The sequence below is a fragment of the Pristis pectinata genome, chromosome 20, assembly GCF_009764475.1.
Source record: "Pristis pectinata isolate sPriPec2 chromosome 20, sPriPec2.1.pri, whole genome shotgun sequence".
Lineage (NCBI taxonomy): Eukaryota > Metazoa > Chordata > Chondrichthyes > Rhinopristiformes > Pristidae > Pristis > Pristis pectinata.
Window position 1 is genome coordinate 3,236,605 of NC_067424.1, and position 19,795 is coordinate 3,256,399.

The window sequence follows — 19,795 nt, forward strand, 5'->3', positions numbered from 1 at the left end:
TGAAACAATCCAGAAAAGATTCACTGGGCTAAATCCTAGGACGAGGTTGTCTAATCACAAATGGTTAGATCTGTACTCTTTGTTTAGAAGAATGAGAGGTGATCTTATTGAAATATATAAGTCCCTAAGGGGCAATGAGATGTTGAAGTAGATGTTTCCACTTGTGGGACAATTTTGAATAAGGGGACTTAGTTACAAGATAAAGGGATGGTCACTTAAAACTGAAGTGTATAGGAGAGTTCCTTCTCACAGAAGGTAGTGAATCTCTGGAATTTATGCCTGAGGATTGTGGAGGCTAGATCACTGGATGTGTTTAAAGAGGAGGTTGATAAATTTTTGCAAGATCAGGGAATTGAGGGCTTATGTGGAACTAGAACAGAAGGGGAGAAAGGGCAAATAAGCCATGATCATATTGAATGGTAGGGCAGGCTTGAGGTGCCAGGTGACCTACTCCTGCTCCTGTTTTTGTGTGTGTATTGCTATTGGCATATTCATGATGCAGGATATCAAACCAACAGATATGTCAGGAGGGAAATGTCAAAATACACAGCTACAAGGATACATTTCACATGCTATGATCAAATCTAGACAGTAATACTAGGCAAATATGCAAGATGTTTTTAAAAATACATTAATATTTTTTGTTACGAATTTCTTCTGTTCTCTAGACCTTTTTAAATTTGTTGGGATTTCATATCTGCAGAATAAGTATGTTTGTATTGATTATTTGCCAAAATAGTGGATTGGGAGAAGTGGAAGTTCCTGGCAAATGTGTGGTCAAGAAGCTCTTGTATTATATGTAGAATCAATTATGCCTGATCATTAGATTTTTATCCAGAAATGTTAACTGTATCTACTCTACCAATTATCATTCACTTCTATATTTAGTACTTGAACATTATTATCTTATTATCTTGAGGTCATAAGAAACAAATAACTTGCTGGATGTTTGAATCTACTACCCAGTTCACAGTTCCTAAACTTCTCAGAGTATACACCTCTCACTGCTAAGCTGGTAGATGATTTTATTGATTCAAATTAAAATGAAGAACAATTTCCATTCGTGAAAACGGGACAGAAATAACTGATCTCCACACCTATGTCCAAATAAGACACTCTGAAGCTCTTTATTGGGACCATTTGATTTACTATGGTTTACACTGCAATTTATGCAGTGTACACTGCAAGGATTAGTCTGCAATTGTTTGACTCTTGGGTATGGAGAATATTAATCAATGTGCTCTTTAGCTGCAAAAAACATTATATACATGTCTTTATCCCATGTGCAAATGATGATACAGGTCACTGAAGAGCAAGATTATCAATGATTCCCCTTATTGGTAGAATGAAATTACTTGTCTGGCTGACTGCAGTTTGCACAACATAGGATTCAACTATTGCTCTGTATCACCTCCAGTTACACTAGGTCACAACTTTCCATCAGCTGACTAAGTGAACTAATATGTTATAGTCAGTACTAATATAGAATTATTTGAAAACTAACAAATATTTGGTTCATAGCATAAAAGGAATATTTTCTATAATAATTAAACCATCACAAAAATGATTGGATCAAGATAATTTGTAATACATAAAGTGTACTTTCATATCAAGACTTCGCAGATTATCATATCCGACCCAAATTCTTCCCTTGGCTGCATATGGAATCAACTGGTCAGTGTCCCAATGTAGTTCTGCACTTTTCAAAAACTCACAGATCTGTTAACAAGAAAGATTAAACATTGTTAGTATATATTAGCTGATCCCTTGGGATGATTACTCAGTGTGTTGCAGGCTTTGCTCTTATATCATTAAAAGCATCATGGAATACAACTAGACCTAGTGATTTAATAGCAGAGGTGTAACTGTGCCTTTAGAATAATCTTATTATGAGAATGTAGGTGGCATGGTGAGTAAATTTGTGGATGACACTAAAATTAGTGGTATAGTGGTCAGTGAAGAAGGTTATTGGAGATTATAATGGGATCTTGATCAACTGGGTCAGTGGGTTAAGGAATGGCAGATGGAGTTTAATTCAGAAAAATGCAAGATGTGGCGCTTTGGTAGGACAAACCAGGGCAGGACTTGCACAATTAATGGTAGGGCCCTGGAGTGTTGTAGAACAGAGAGACCTAGGGGTGCTAGTACATAGTTTCTTGAAAGCAGCAACACAGGTAGACAGAGTGGTGAAGAAGGTGTTTAGTATGCTTGCCTTCAGTGGTCAGGATATTGAGTACAAGAGTTGGGACGTCATTTTATAACGGTACAAGACACTGGTAAAGCTACATTTGGAGTACTACGTACAGTTCTGGTCACCTTGCTATAGGAAGAATGTCATAACACTGTAAAGGTGCAAAAAAGACTTATGAGGATGTTACCAAGACTGGAGGGTTTGAGTTATAAGGAGAGGCTGGATAGAACTTTTCTCCCTAGGAACGTAGGAGGCTGAGGGGTGACCTTATAGAGGTTTATAAAATCATGAGGAGCAAAGATAAGGTGAATAGTCACAGTCTTTTTCTCAGGATAGGGGAGTCCAAAACTAGAGGGCATAGATCTAAAGCAAGAGGGAAAAGCTTTATAAAGGAACTTTTTCCACACAAGAGGGTGGTGCATTAGATGGAATGAACTGGCAGTGGAAGTAGTCGAGGCAGGTACAATTACAACACTTAAAGGACATTTGGACAGGTGTATGGACGAGAGAGGCTTAGAGGGCTATGGGCCAAATGCAGGCAAATGGTACTAGCTGAATTAGGCAACTTGGCCTGTTTTCCATGCGGATTCCTACTAGTATAGCATGCAGGAAGTCAAGATTAACTGTAGTCTTGGTGGGGTTAGAATGTGGGAGATACTTGAGGCAGGATATGCTGATGTAATATGAGTTTGCAATCTCTGTGGTTTTAATATATTCACTAAACACAAGGCATTGAGAAGGCACCATGCACAGGAGTAGTATTATGGTACTTTATGATTAAAAAAAAGGACCAATGTTTTGGCAGCTGTAAGCTCAGACAGCAGTGTCCAACTGTAAACACACAAGTTGGGTTCCAAAACTTATAAATGGGAGACAACCACATTAGTGATTTCTTAAAGTGAGGATGTTCCAATTTAATTTTTTTTTTAGGTGACACATAATTTGACTCTAGGGCAAAATATAGTGCCAAAATCGGTAAAATGCAATTTTCTAAGCTTCACATGCACCTGCAATTAGGTATTTAGTCAATGTTGAGTTGGCAAACCTACCACTTCTAAGTTTACTTTGAGAGCTTCAGCTCCAAATATGACTACAGAACTATCATTTCCAGCAAGACTTTCAAGTCTTCAGTAAAAGATGTGCTGTTCACAGGTCAATGCTTTAACAATGTGAACAATTTGGCACTTTTCCTTCTCTACCACAACTTACCTTTTTATGAAGAACTGCAACCCTTTATGAGTTACAAGATGATAAGAGGCATAGATCGAGTGGACAGACAGAGACTTTTTCCCAGGGCGACAATGGCTAACACGAGGGGACATAATTTTAAGGTGATTGGAGGAAGGTATAAGGGGATGTCAGGGGTAAGTTTTTTTACACAGAGAGTGGTGGGTGCTTGGAACGCACTGCCTGCAGATGTTGTGGGGGCAGATGCATTAGGGACATTTAAGAGACTCTTAGATAGGCACATGAATGATAGAAAAATAGGGGGCTATTGGGGGAGGGAAGGGTTAGATAGATCTTAGAGCAGGATAAAATGTCGGCACAACATTGTGGGCCGAAGGGCCTGTACTATGCTGTAGTATTCTATGTAAACTGAATTTTCAAATACTCAGTCAAGAAGAATACAGGTAAAGGTCTCAGAACAAGTTTTTGCCATGCTTATAGTATTCAAAATGGTTGGGCAGAGTTAGGGATTTGGTTTATAAATTGGGCCACAGATGAGCACATGCATAAAATAGTGAATATAAATACTGTTACCCTTAGTTTTGATTTTAAGATGGTAAGTTAAAAATAGACTTATATTTTAGTACCTCAAAATATCCCATGATACCATCTTGATTTGTGTATTTGGCTTTTGGACCAGGACCATTTACTGGAGCACCGATGGTTATATCTGAAGTTTGAAGGGAAAAGGTCCGTCCATAAGTTGGAATTCCAACTAGTAATTTATGTCCAGGTGAACCTTTAGTTCTATAATATTTAACAGCAAAGTCCTGTAACAGATGCAATTCTAACAATAGATTCAGGAAAGATTAATCATGCTTTCAAACTTGTTTTTAAAAATGTTTCAAACATCAATTACAATGTAGTTATATTTCTGCCAATGTACCACCAAGAAATGGTTTTGCTAACATACCACATTCAAATGCTTCATGTGACCATACTCATCTTTCCTTTGATATAAAGGACTGTGGTGCCCAATGAAAGTATCCCAAGGACCGTGAAAATCAAATGCCATCACAATCATAAAATCCAGATAACTACAAAAATGAAAATAGAACAATTTAAATAATAATCAAAAGCAACATTGATTCATCTGGTTTTAAAACAACAATAATGTACATTGAAAGCAAACTCATCACTAAATTCCAATACCTGGGAGTCAACACCTGCAACTGGATCCTTGACTTCTTGACCAACCGACCGCCATCAGTAGGGACAGGCAGCAACAGCTCCGCCATGATTATTCTCAACACTGATGCTCCACAAGGCTGCGTCCTCAGCCCCCTACTCTACTCCCTATACACTCATGACTGCGTGGCCAGATTCTGCTCTAACTCCATCTACAAGTTTGCAGATGATGCCACTGTAGTGGGCTGTATCGCAAATAACGATGAGTTGGAGTATAGGAAGGAGATAGAGAGCCTAATGACATGGTGTCATGACAACCACCTTTCCCTCAATGTCAGCAAAACAAAAGAGCTGGTCGTTGACTTCAGGAGAGGGATGGTGCACATCCATCTGTCTACATCAACGGTGCTCATGCACCTGTCCACATCAACGGTGCTGAGGTCGAGAGGCTTGAGAGCTTCAAGTTCCTAGGAGTGAACATCACCAATAGCCTGTTCTGGTCCAACCATGTAGATGCCACAACTAAGAAAGCTCACCAGTGCCTCTACTTCTTCAGGAGGCTAAAGAAATTTGGCATGTCTCCGTCGACCCTTACCAATTTTTATTGATGCACCATAGAGAGCATCACGGCTTGGTCTGGCAACTACTCTGCCTGTGACCGCAAGAAACTGCAGAGAGTTGTGCACACAGCTCAGCACATCACGGAAACCAGCCTCTCCTACATGGACTCTGTCCGCACTTCTCGCTGCCTCAGCAAAGCAGCCAACGTAATCAAAGACCCCACCCACCCCAAACATTTTCTCTTCTCCCATTGAGCAGAAGATACAAAAGCTTGAAAGCATGGACTGCCAGGCCCAAGGACAGTTTCTACCCTAGTTATAAGATTATTATGGTTCCCTACTATAATAAGATGGACTCTTGACCTCACAATTGACCTTGTTATGACCTTGCACTTTACTATCTACCTGCACTGCACTTTCTCTGTAGCTGTTACACTTTATTCTGCACTCTGTTATTTTACCTTGTACTACCTCAATGCACTGTGTAACAAATTGACCTGTATGAATGGTATGCAAGACAGGCTTTTCACTGTATCTTGGTACATTTGACATTAATAAGCCAATTTCAATTTGAGTCACTAAACCTATCAAATCCCTTTTTTCAGACTATGTCCCCCTCAAAATTTATTTTCCCACCTATCTTTGTTTTGCTAGCAAACTTCAATACACCTTGTGCCTGCATTCATAGATTTACCAAAGTAAGGAGTAAATAGCTGAAGCCCCAGCTCTGATCCATGAGGAACCCCATTAGCTGCAGCTTGCCAACCTGAAAATAACCCATTTATACTCATAAGTACAAAATAGAATAGGCAAGTCTAGTGGGTGGAGGCAGCAAAGACAGGAAGGGAAGCTTGAGAGGGATGGTAGGCTTAACAGCATTTACTTTGATAGAGATGAAAGGATGAGCTCAGACGATGGATCAACACATGGGATTATGATTTATTCAGTCAGGGGATTTGGGCTTCGCAGGCTGAGCCAGCATTTGATTGCCCATCCCTAATTGCTCTCGAGAAGGTGGTGGTGAGCTGCTTTCTTGAACCGCTGCAGTCCTTGATGTGTGAACATACCTACAATGCTGTAAGGAAGAGTGTTCCAGGATTTTGACCCAGCGACAGTGAAGGAACAGTAATATACTTCCAAATCAGGATGGTGTGTGGCTGGGTGGGCAATTGCCAGGAGGTGTTCCAATGCTTTTGCTGCCCATGTCCTTCTAGTTGGAGTGAGTAAATGGTTGTGAATGGGGTGCCTATCAAGCAGGCTGATATGTCCTGTATGGTGTCGAACTTCTTGAGTGTTGTTGAAGTTGCATTCATCCAGGCAAATGAAGAGTATTCCATCACACTCCTGACTTGAGCCTTGTAGATGGTGGACAGGCCTTGGGGAGTAAGGAAGTGAGTTACTTGATGCAGGATTCCTAGCATCTGTCCTGTGCTTGTAGCCACATTGTGCATATGGCTACTCCAGTTCAGTTTCTAGTCAATGATAACCCCAGGATATTGATAGTGGAGGATTCAGTGATGGTAATACCATTGAATGACAAGGGGTGACAGCTAGATCTTTTCTTATTGGATATCATCATTGCCTGGAAGAGGTGTGGCACGAATTACTTGCCATTTATCAGCCCAGGCCTGGAGTTTGTCCAGGTCTTGCTGCATTTGGTTGTGGACTGCTTCATTATCTGAGGAATCACAGATGGTGCTGAAGTCATCAGTACTGTTGCCAGAATGTTGTCAGGTCCCATGGCCTTTACTGTATCAATGCATTTAGCTGTTTCTTGATATCACAGGGAATTGAATTGAATTGTAAATTGGGAACAGATGTTCTTGGGGAAGTGCACGGAAATGTGAAGGCTGTTTTGGGAGTACTGGCATGGGGTTCTGGATAGGTTTATCCCATTGAGGCAAGGTAAGGATGGTAGAGCGAAGGAACCATGGTTGACAAGAGACGTAGAATATCTTGTCAAGAGGAAGAAAGAAGCTTACCTAAGGTTAGAAAGCAAGGATCAGACAGGGCTTTGGATAGTTGCACGGTAACTAGGAGGGAGCTTAAGAATGGACCGGAGAGCTAGAAGGGGGCATGAGAAGGCCTTGGCAACTAGGATTTAGGAAAGCCCCCAAGGCATTCTACATGTATGTGAAGAATAGGAGGATGACTGAGTGAGAGTAGGACTGATCAGGGATAAAAGAGGAAACATGTGCCTGGAGTCGGAAGAGGTAGGGGAGGTCCTTAATGAATACTTAGCTTCAGTATTCACCAGTGAGAGAGACCTTGATGTTTGTGAGGATGGCGTGCAACAGGCTGATACGCTAGGGCATGTCGACATGAGGAAAGAGGATGTGCTGGAGCTATTGAAAAACATTAAGATAAGATGTTTTTATTAGTCACGTGTACATTGAAACACACAGTGAAATGCATCTTTTGTGTAGAGCTTTCTGGGGGCAGCCCGCAAGTGTCGCCACGCTTCCAGTGCCAACATAGCATGTCCATAACTTCCTAACCCGTATGTCTTTGGAATGCAGGAGGAAACCGGAGCACCTGGAGGAAACCCATGCAGACATGGGGAGAACGTACAAACTCCTTACAGACAGCGGCCGGAATTGAACCCGGGTCGCTGGCGCTGTAATAGCGTTATGCTAACCGCTACACTACCATGTCTGCCTACAGGATAGATAAGTCACTGGGGCCGTATGCGATATATCCAAGGTTATTATGGGAAGTGAGAGAAGAGATTGCAGCGCCTTTGGCGACCATCCTCACTGGCCACAGGAGTAGTGCCAGATGATTGGAGGGTGGTAAATATTAGTCCTTTGTTCAAGAAAGGGAGAAGGGATAACCCTGGGAATTACAGACCAGTGAGTCTTACTTCAGTGGCGGGTAAATTACTGGAGAAGATTCTTAGAGACAGGATTTATGGGCATTTGGAGAAGCATAAGCTGATTAGGGACAGTCAGCATGGCTTTGTGAGGGGCAGGTCGTGCATCATGAGCCTGATTGAATTCTCTGAGGATGTGACAAAGCACATTGATGAAGATAGAGCAGTGGATGTGGTGTACATGGATTTTAGTAAGGTTTTTTATAAGGTTCCTCATGGAAGGCTCATTCAGAAAGTCAGGAGGCATGGGATCCAGGGAAACTTGGCTGTGTGGATTCAGAATTTGCTTGCCCATAGAAGATGGAGATGGAGTGCCTGGAGGTCTGTGACCAGTGGTGTTCTGCAGTGATCTGTTCTGGAACCCTGCTCTTTGTGATTTTTATAAATGACTTGGATGAGGATGTGAAAGGATGGGTTAGTAAGTTTGCAGATGACACAAAGGTTGCTGGTGTTGTAGATAGTGTAGAATGTTGCTGTAGGTTACAACAGGACATTGATAGGATGCAGAGCTGGGCTGAAAAATGGCAGATGGAGTTCAACCCAGAAAAGTGTGAAGTGATACACTTTGGAAGATCGAATTTGAAGGCAGAATACAAGGTTAATGGCAGGACTCTTAGCAGTGTGGAGAAACAGAGGGATCTTGGGGTCCACATCCACAGATCCATCAAGGTTTCCATGCAGGTTGATAGGGTTGTTAAGAAGGCATATGGTGTGTTGGCCTTCACTAGTCAGGGCCAGGGTATTGAGTTCAGGAGCCACAAGGTAATGTTGCAGCTGTATAAAACTCTGGTTAGACCACACTTGGAGTATTGTGCTCAGTTCTGGTCGCCTCATTATAGGAAGCTTTAGAGAGGGTGCAGAGGAGATTTACCAGGATGCTGCCTGGATTGAAGAGCATGTTTTATGAGGATAGGTTGAGTGAGCTAGGGCTTTTATGTTTGGAGCGAAGGAAGATGAGAGGTGACTTGACAGAGACAAGATGATATGAGGCATAGATCGAGTTGACAGTCAGAGACTTTTTCCCAGGGCGAAAACAGCTTGTAGCTATGGCTGGCTCCACACCCACTAACCTTAGATGGTTGTTCCTGAAGAGTATACATTGTGCAGCTTTGTCGAGAGAGCCTTTGTTTCAAAACCAGAGATCAATTCATTGTTTGCCCTGTGAAGATGGGCAATGTTGTCAAGTGCTCTGTTAAACAGTGAAGCCCTGAGTAATGATCTTCAGTTGTGCAGAAACAGCTTGGTTAAAATGCTGTGCACTAAAAATGAGCATGAAACTTTTAAACAAGCAAAGCGCTGAAAACCACAGGTAAGCAGCACTCTCATGGACAGATATAGGTTCTCTGCCCAGCACAGGTCTAAGGCACCTATATGAGGACTGAAGAATTTCTAATCCATTTAGAAGTAGAAATTTAGCAGAAGTTACACAAACCTGACAATATAACTCTGGCAGAATGCTCAGAGAACAGATGGAAATGTACTCTGCTTTCCTTTTACAATCTTTACATATTTTATACATAATTTGTATATATTTATATGTCTGTGTTCAACACAATTTGGCATCAGCTGATCATTACGTTTATCCCTCATTTTTTCTCTGTTGTTTTCAATTTTGTAATGTGTTTTTAATATTAGACAGATATCCACCAAGATTTCCCTGTGAAAAGCCTATGATTTTTAACATCAGGCATTATAATCTGAAAGCTATCGCCATGTCAACAATCTGTATAAAAAGAAGCATATACTTACTCAGCTAGTTTATCAATTTCATAACTATCATCAATTAACTGTTTGCCAGCAGACATGGAAGCTGAAAGCAGTAGTCTGGGCTGTTTTGTCCTTTGTACCTCATTTATAAAGGCAAGGTTTAATTCCTAGGAGTAAAAAAAGCCATTACGGTAATATTTTGGGTCAATGTTCCAAAAGGGCAAGTATTTGGATCGCAGGTCAGATAATTATAGCCTTGTTTTACCACTATCCAAGTAAAGTTTCCCAATAAAAATATAAAAGCTATGGGGCTAATATATTTTTTCTCCCTAAATACGTATGTTAAAATGGTATTGTTCTCGTACCCACATCTGTTTCTCTTAGAGCTGCTGGAGCTTGGTGTCCTATGACCTTCTCACACATCAGATCTGCAACTTAAACAAACAGTGCTTTGATTCACTAATACTGTGTGCTAAACATTTATTAGGAAATGAATACCAAGTACTTGTATAAATGGTGCCAAGCTATCTGATGTCAATACTAGATTTCTTAAAGCAGATTTTTCCACCAAGGCATACCATTGTTAACATGAACTTACACAGAGTCATACAGCATGGAAACAAGCCCTTTGGCCCAATTCATCCATGCCAACTGTGTTGCTCAATGAGTTAGTCCCATCTGTCCGTGTTTGGCCCATAGCCTTCTAAACCTCTCCTATCTATCTAGATGGCTTTAGATGGCTCCAGAGACTTGAACTGAAATCTCACTGGGGAAATAAGTTCAGTTAATTAAATCAAACATGCAGCAACACCTCCGGCATAATTATTCCCAACACTGGTGCCCTATAATGCTGTGTCCTCAGCTCCCTACTCTACTCCCTTTACACTCCTGATTGAGTGGCCAGATTCTGCTCTAACTCCATCTACAAGTTTGCAGATGACACCACTGTAGTGAGCTGTAACTCAAATAAAGATGAGCACAAGAAGGGAGATAGAGAGCATAGTGATGTGGTGTTATGACGACTTTTCCCTCAATGTTAGCAAAACAAAAGAGCTGTTCATTGACTTCAGGAAGTGGGGTGGTACACATGCACCTGTCTACATCAATGGTGCTGAGGTCGAGAGGGTTGAGAGCTTCAAGTTCCAAGGAGTGAACATCACCAATAGCCTGACCTGGTCCAACTACGTAGATGCCATGGCCAGGAAAGCTCACCAGCGCCTCTACTTCCTCAGGAGGCTAAAGAAATTTGGCATGTCCCCTTTGACACTCACCAACTTTTATTGATGCACCACAGAATGCATCCAATTTGGATGCATCATGACTTGGTATGGCAACGTCTCTGCCTGGGACCACAAGAAACTGCAGAGAGTTGTGGACACAGCTCAGCACATCATGGAAACCAGCCTATCCTCCATGGACTCTTGTCTATACTCCTCACTGCCTCGGTAGAGCAGCCGGCATAATCAAAGACCCCACCCACCCTGGACATTCTCTCTTCTTCCCTCTCCCATCAGACAGAAAATACAAAAGCCTGAAAGCATATACCACCAGGCTCAAGGACAGCTTCTATCCTGCTGTTGTAAGGCTATTGAATGGTTCCCTGGTACGATAAAATGGACTCTTGACTTTACAATCTACCTCGTTATGACCTTGCACCTTATTGTCTACCTGCACTGCACCTTCTCTGTAGCTGTGACACTTTATTCTGCATTCTGTATTGTCTTACCTTGTCCTACCTGTGTAATGAATTGATCTGTATGAACAGTATGCAAGACAAGTTTTTCACTGTACCTCTGTACAAATGACAATAATAAACCAATTCCAATAAATTTAAAAAGGTAATTCTCAGTAATTAAAGCAAAATGGAAATTTGAAACAAAATGAATGATCGTTGTCCTGAAACGCTGACTCTGTTTCATTCGAAACAAATGCTGCCTGATCTGCTGTGAGTTCCTGGCATTTTCTGATTTTGTTTTAGCCTTGAAAACATGACCATAATAGTAATACAGGTGGGTTATTAGAACGAGTGTCTTTCCTTTGAGGAAGGAAACCTATTGCCCTTCCCTGTTCTGGCCTATATGTGACTCCACATCCACAAGTGATTCTAAGTCTACGGTCTAAGGTGTCATTCACTTATAGCTAAAAAAACTTTATTAAAACAGAATAAGAATAAAACTGGACAGAACCACCTAGCATTGTCATTGGCACAATATTTGGACACAACAAAATCACTCCCAGCCTGGTTGACCTTGTAAATGCCTCCACAAAAACATCTGGGGACATGTCAAATTTAGGAGAGTTGTTACATGAACTAGTCAAGCAAAAGTCTGACAGTCAGCCATATTCACAATATTATTCAATACAGCCAACATCCCAAATTCCTGTCACAGTCCTGTCTAACTGCCAGTGGTATATAGTTTTCATCAGCCATGGCATTGAGTACGAGGGTTGGGACACCATGTTGCAGTTGCACAAAACATTGGTTAGACCACACTTGGAGTACAGTGTGCAGTTCTGGTTGCCATGCTATAGGAAGGATGTGATTGTTAGATGCAGATCAGATTCACAAGGGTGATACCTTGATTGGAGAGCTTGAATTATAAGGAGAGATTGGATAGACTGGGACTGTTTTCCCTGGAGTGAAGGAAGCTGAGGGGTGAGCTGAGATTTATAAAAGCATGCGGGGCATAGATAGGGTAGATAGTCACGGTCTTTTTTCCATGGTAGGGAGTGTGAGACAAGAGGACATGAGTTTACAGCGAGAGAGGAAAGATGTAAAGTGGATTTGAAAGGCAAGTTTTTCCACACAGAGGGTGGTGTGTATATGGAACAAGCTGCCAAAGGAAGTGGTAGACGCAGATACAATTACAACATTTAAAAGACATTTAGACAACCAACCTCCTGAAAGACCACCATTACAAAAGCTAATCATAATTCTTTTCACTTTGATTCACTGAACAGCTGAGAGCACTGGATACAACAAAGACAATGGATTAAGATGAAAACAGAACCAGTTATGTCTCTAGCCAAGCTATTCCAGGAATGTTACAATAATGGCATCTACCCAATAATGTGGAAAGTTTCCCAGGTAGGCTCTGTCTACAAAAAAGACAAATTCAATTGTGTTACTTATTGTCATATCAATTTACATAAATTTTCTGGAAAGGAATAGGTGTAGGCGACAGTGCTGTTAAGTGGCATCCACCAATAATCTGCTCATTGATACTTAGTTTGAATTTTACTAGTATCATTTGACTCCAGAACTTGTTAACGCCAACATGATTTAGTCATAAAGGTAAAGGGCAGATTATACAAAATTTGACTGTTTGCTTGACGATAAGGAGGAAAGCTTTAGGTTGCAGGAATATACACGTCAGATGAGCAAACAAAAATGGCGTATGAATTTAAGTCAGAGGAGTGTGAGTTAATGCATTTGGAAAGCTTCAACAAGTAAGATATTGAGTGGGGTGGAGGAACAAATGGGCCTTGGGGTATATGTACACAGATCCTTAAAAGCAGCAGGTCAGGTTTTTAACTACTTAATAAGGTAATGAAAAAGGCACATAGGATGCTTTCCTTTATTAGCTGAAGTACAGAAATAAGGGTAGGAAGCTTATGCTCGACTATATGCAATACTAGTTTGCCCACAGCTTAAGTATGAACATAGAACAGTACAGTACAGCACAGGAACAGGCCCTTCAGCCCACAATGTCTGTGCCAAGCATGATGCCAAATTAAACTAACTCCATCTACCTACACAGGATCCATATCACTCCATTCTCTGCCTATTGATACACCTATATAAAAGCCTCTTGAATGTCACTAATGTGTCTGCTTCCGCTACCACCCGACAGCATGTCCAGGCACCTACCATTCTGAGTAAAAAAAACTTGCCCCACACATCGCTTTTAAACTTTCCCCCCTCACCTTAAAGTTATGCCGTCTAGTATTCGATATTTTTAACCTGGGAAAGAGATTTGGCTGTCTACCCTATCTATGCTTCTCATAATTTTATATACTTCCATCAGGTCTCCCCTTAGCCTCTGATGAAGAACTCTAAAGGTTCACCACTCTCGGGATGAAGAATTTCTCTTGATCTCAGTTCCAAATGGTATACCTGCTATTCCAAGGCTGTGGTTCTACAGCCATCATGAACACTCTTTCTGCATCTAGTCTGTCTGGTCTTGTTAGAATTTTATTGGTTTCCTATGAGATTCCCTCTCATTCTTCTGTATTCCAATGAGTGCAAGCCTAACTGACCCAAACTCCCCTCATACCTCAGCCTGGCCATGCTGGGGATCAGAATTCAAATTAAAAATAAAAACTGCAGATGCTGAAAATCTGAAATAAAAATGGAAAGTGCTGGAAACACTCAGTAAATCAAGCAGCAAAGCTGAAAGGGTCTGCACCTGAAACGTTAACTGCATCTCTTTCCACAGATAATGCCAGACCTGCTGAGTGTTTCCAGCATTTTCTGTTTTTTTAATCAGTTTACTTAACCTTCAATGCAGTCCCTCCATTTCGGAGGATGTCTCCAGGAATGGAAAATTGTAACTATGAGGAAAGACTGGATAAACTAGGATTGTTTTCTTTGGAACAGCAGAGGCCAAACTGAGACAACTGAGGTGTATGAAATTCTAAGGGCTTAGACAGAGTGAATAGGAAAGATCAATGTCCCTGTGCAGACAGCTCATAAATCAGGGAGATGGATTTAAATTAATTGGTAGAAAGATTAGAGGGGAGATGCAGAATAATCTTTTTACCCATAGTGTAAAAGCAGTAGGGGGTCTTGCTGGTTGAAAGAGTGAAGGCATGCCAGACGCTCTACTTTGTGAGGAGTTTGAGGAGATTTGGTATGTCACCAAAGACTCTTGCAAATTTCTGTAGATGTATGGTGGAGAGCATTCTGACTGGTTGCATCACAGCCTGATACGGAGGCTCCAATGCACAGGATCGCAATAGGCTGCAGAGGGTTGGAGCTCCATCACGGACACAATCCTCCCCATCATTGAGGACATCTGCAAGAGACAGTGCCTCAAGAAGGCAGCGTCCATCACTAAGGACCCTCACCATCCGGGACATGCCCTCTTCTCGTTACTACCATCGGGGAGGAGGTACAGGAGCCTGTAGACCCACACTCAATGATTTAAGAACAGCTTCTTCCCCTCTACCATCAGATTTCTGAACGGCCCACAAACCCATGAACACTACTTTGTTATTCCATGTTTTGCAATATTTATTTATTTTGTAAATTATAGTACTTTTATGTCTTTGCACTGTACCACTGCAGCAAAATAACAAATTTCACATCACATAAGTCAGCTATAATAAACCTTATACTGAAAGAGGCAGAAGCCCTAATCACATGTAAACAATCGTTGGATGTGTACTTCAAATATCACAACCTTCAGGGCGAAGGATCTAGTGTTGGAAAATGAGATAAAGCTGCTTATGTCTATTCTGACCTTGCAGTCATGATATATTAAATAGCCTCACATGACATAAATTTTCTAAGGTCCTGTAACAAGACTGTGCAGCATGTAGCCAATGATGACAAAGCACATGGCCCTCTCTGAACAGTAATTCAAGGAACGCCTGGCTCATGGTAGGTATCACAATCATATCTTTAGGACACAGATAGCACAATACATTAGGCTGTAATGCTGTTAAGCTACATTCGAATTTCAAAGAGGGGTGAGGAAGGAAGGAAGGAGGGTATGAATTGCTTATGTCTCTGAAGAACCAGCCATGTACAGCACGGTAGCTGAAATTCAGCAGGCACAACGGACTGCTGAAAATGAAGGACTACCCCAGAATAAACGAGTCATGCAAGCTCCCTTAAAATATGGCATCTCATTGCACCTTATGTTTACAGACCAGCTGAATGTCAGGAAACAATAGCCTTCATGATTCAGTCCTTAGATCCTGTGAAGATCAACTGGCAGGGGGTATTTGCAGACATTTTTAATCTCTACCTGCTTCAATCTGAGGTTCCCACCCGCTTTAAGAAGACCACTATCATCCCGGTACCTAAGAAAAACAAGGTAACGTGCCTTAATGACTACTGCCCGGTTACTCTGACATCCACCATGAAGTGCTTTGAAAAGCTGGTCATGGGATGCATTAACTCCAGCCTCCCAGAAAACCTTGAACCACTGAAATTCACCTATCACCAAAACAGGTCTATGGCGGATGCCATCTCCCTGGCCCTACACTCATCTCTGGAGCATCCGGACAGTAAAGACACCTATGTCAGACTATTGTTTATTGACTACAGCTCCGCCTTCAATACTATAACTCCAAGCAAACTCATTGCCAAACACTGAGACCTGGGACTCAACACCTCCCTCTAAAAATGGATCTTTGACTTCCTGACCAACTGACCACAATCAGTGAGGATAGAAAGCAACACCTCTGGTACGATTATTCTTAACACTGGTGCCCCACAAGTTGCATCCTCAGCCCCCTACTCTACTCCCTATACAATCATGACTGCGTGGCCAGATTCTGCTCTAACTCCATCTACAAGTTTGCAGATGATACCACCGTTGTAGGCCGTATCTCAAATAACGATGAGTTGGAGTACAGGAAGGAGATAGAGAGCTTAGTGACATGGTGTCATGACAACAACTTTTCCCTCAATGTCAGCAAAACAAAAGAGCTGGTCTTTGACAACAGGAAGGGGGGCTCCTGTCTACATCAATGGTGCTGAGGTCAAGAGGGTTGAGAGCTTCAAGTTTCTTGGAGTGAACATCCCCAATAATCTGTCCTGGTCCAACTACATCCTGTATATGCTATGGCCAAGAAGGCTCACCAGCGCCTTTACTTCCTCGAGAGGCTAAAGAAATTTGGCGTCCCCTTTGACACTCACCAATTTTTATCGATGTACCATAGAAGGCATCCTATCTGGATGCATCACAGCTTGGTATGACAACAGCTCTGCCCGGGACTGCAAGAAACTGCAGAGTCCTAGACACAGCTTAGCATATCACAGAAACCAGGCTCCCCTCTATGAACTCTCTATAGTTCTCACTGCGTCAGTAAAGCAATCAGCATAATCAAAGAGGAAGGATAGGCAGGGGATAGGGCATAAACGCAGTCAGTTGGATGCGTTGAAATGTGTTTACTTTAATGCAAGAAGTATTAAGAATAAGATGATGAACTTATAGCATGGATCAGTACATTGAATTATGATTTTGTGGCCACTAAAGAGACTTGGCTTTCACAAGGGCAGGATTGGCTGCTGATGTTCTGGGGTTTAGATGTTTCAAAAGGGATAGGGAGGGAGGTAAGTGGGGGGAGGAGGGGAGTGGCATTGCTAATCAAATAATAATATCACAGCTGCAGAAAGGGAGGACGTCATGGAGGGATCGTCTACTGAGCCAATGTGAGTGAAAGTCAGAAACAGGAAGAGAGCAATCACTCTATTGGGAGTATTCTATAGGCCCCCCAATAACCACTGGGACACTGAAGAGCAGATAAATAGGCAGATTTTGGAAAGGTGCAAAAATAACAGGGTTGTTGTCATGGGTGACTTCAACTTCCCTAATACTGATTGGCATCTCCTTAGTGCAAAAGGTTTAGATGGGGCACATTTTGTTAGGTGTGTCCGGGAAGGATTCCTGACACAGTATGTGGACAGGCTGACTAGAGGAGAGGCCATACTGGATCTAGTACATACTAGGCAATGAACCTGGTCAGGTGACATTCCATAGACAGTGACCACAACTCCCTGACCTTTAGCATGACCATGGATAAGGATAGCAGACAGTGAGGGGTTTAGATGGGGAGGAGTTTGTTAAGTGTGTTCAGGAAGGATTCTTGACACAATATGCAGATAGGCCTACAAGACGAGAGGCTGTGCTTGATTTGGTATTGGGAAATGAACCTGGTCAGGTGTCAGATCTCTCAGTGGGTGAACATTTTGGTGATAATGATCATAATTCTATCTCCTTTACTTTAGCACTGGAGAGAGATAGGAACAGACAGACTAGAAAGGCGTTTAGTTGGAGTAAAGGGAATTATGAGGCAGGAAATTGGAAGATTAGATCGGGAACAGATGTTCTCAGGGAAAAGTACAGAAGAAATGTGGCAAATATTCAGGGGATATTTGTGTGGAATTCTGCATAAGCATGTTCCAATGAGGCAGGGGAGTCACGAGAGGATACAGGAACCGTGGTGTACAAAGGCTATAATAAATCTAGTCAATAGGAAAAGCTTACAAAAGGTACAGAGAGCTAGGTAATGTTAGAGATCTGGAAGAGTATAAGGCTAATAGGAAGGAACTTAAGAAGGAGATTAGGAGAGCCAGAAGGGGCATGAGAAGGCCTTGGCGGGCAGGATTAAGGAAAACCCCAAGGCATTCTACAGGTATGTGAAGAGCAAGAGGATAAGATGCAAAAGAATAGGGCCTATCAAGTGCAGCAGTGGGAAAGTGTGTATGGATCCGGAAGAAATGGCGGAGGTACTTAATGAACACTTTACGTCAGTATTCACTACGGAAAAAGATCTGGGGGATTGTAGTGGGGACTTGTAGCGGGCTGAAAAGCTTGAGCATGTAGATATTAGGAAAGAGGAGGTGCTGAAACTTTTGGAAAGCATCAAGTTGGATAAGTCGCTGGGACTGGATGAGATGTACCCCAGGCTGCTGTGGGAGGTGAGGGAAGAGATTGCGGAGCCTCTGACGATGATCTTTGCATCGTCCATGGAGATGGGAGAGGTTCCGGAAGATTGGAGGGTGGCGGATGTTGTTCCCTTATTCAAGAAAGGGAGTAGGGATAGCCCAGGGAATTATAGACCAGTGAGTCTCACCTCAGTGGTTGGTAAACTAATGGGGAAGATCCTGAGAGGCAGGATTTATGAACATTTGGAGAGGTATAATATGATTAGGAATAATCAGCATGGCTTTGTCAAGGGCAGGTCCTGCCTTACGAGCCTGATTGAATTTTTTGAGGATGTGACTAAACACATCGATGAAGGGAGAGCAGTAGATTAGTGTATATGGATTTCAGCAAAGCATTTGATAAGTACCCTATGCAAGGCTTATTGAGAAAGTAAGGAGTCATGGGATCCAAGGGGGCATTGCAGTGTGGATCCAGAACTGGCTGGCCCACAGAAGGCAAAGAGTGGTTGTTGAAGGGTTGTATTCTGCGTGGAGGTCGGTGACCAGTGGTGTACCTCAGGGATCTGTATTGGGACCCTTGCTCTTTGTGATTTTTATAAATGACCTGGATGAGGAAGTGGAGGGGTGGGTTAGTAAGTCTGCAGATGACTCAAAGGTTGGGGGTGTTGTGGGTAGTTTGGAGGGCTGTCAGAGGTTACAGAGGGACATAGATAGGATGCAAAGTAGGGCTGAGAAGTGGCAGATGCAGTTCAATCCAGATAAGTGTGAAGTGGTTCATTTTGGTAGGTCAAACATGATGGCAGAATATAGTCTTAATGGTAGGACTCTTGGCAGTGTGGAGGATCAGAGGGATCTTGGGGTCTGCGCAGCTTGACTCTGTGGTTAAGAAGGCATATGGTGTATTGTCCTTCATCAATCGGGGAATTGAATTTAGGAGACGAGAGGTATTGTTGCAGCTATATAGGTCCCTGGTCAGACCCCACTTGGAGTACTGTGCTCAGTTCTGGTCACCTCATTACAGGAAGGATGTGGAAGCCATAGAAAGGGTGCAGAGGAGATTTATTAGGATGCTGCCTCGAATGCGGAGCAAGCCTTATGAAAGCAGGTTGAGGGAACTCGGCCTTTTCTCTTGGAGTGATGGAGGATGAGGGGGGGACCTGACAGAGGTATATAAGATGATGAGAGGTATTGATCGGGTAGATAATCGGAAGCTTTTCCCCAGGGCTGGAATGGTGGCCACAAGAGGACATAGGTTTAAGGTGCTGGCCAGTAGGTATAGAGGAGATGTCAGAGGTAAGTTTTTTTACTCAGAGAGTGGTGAGTGCGTGGAATGGGCTGCTGGCAACGGTGGTGGAGGCATATACGATAGGGTCTTTTGAGAGATTGTTGGATAGGTACATGGAGCTGAGAAAAATAGAGGGCTATGGGTAAGCCTAGTAATTTCTAGGGTAGGGACATGTTCGGTACAGCTTTGTGGGCCGAAGGGC

General features: G+C 42.4%; 1 protein-coding gene across 1 annotated transcript in view; it reads right to left on the reverse strand.

The window, feature by feature from the left end:
• Positions 1-1,572: 1,572 nt before the first annotated feature.
• The window catches only part of LOC127581013 (acidic mammalian chitinase-like), a 41,537-nt gene continuing 23,314 nt past the window's right edge, over positions 1,573-19,795 (reverse strand). The window contains exons 5-8 of the mRNA XM_052035072.1: positions 9,728-9,852; positions 4,332-4,455; positions 4,006-4,188; positions 1,573-1,719 (exon numbers count right to left, since the gene is read on the reverse strand). Coding sequence (XP_051891032.1) covers positions 1,573-1,719; positions 4,006-4,188; positions 4,332-4,455; positions 9,728-9,852 — 579 coding nt within the window. The remainder of the gene's footprint in view (positions 1,720-4,005; positions 4,189-4,331; positions 4,456-9,727; positions 9,853-19,795) is intronic.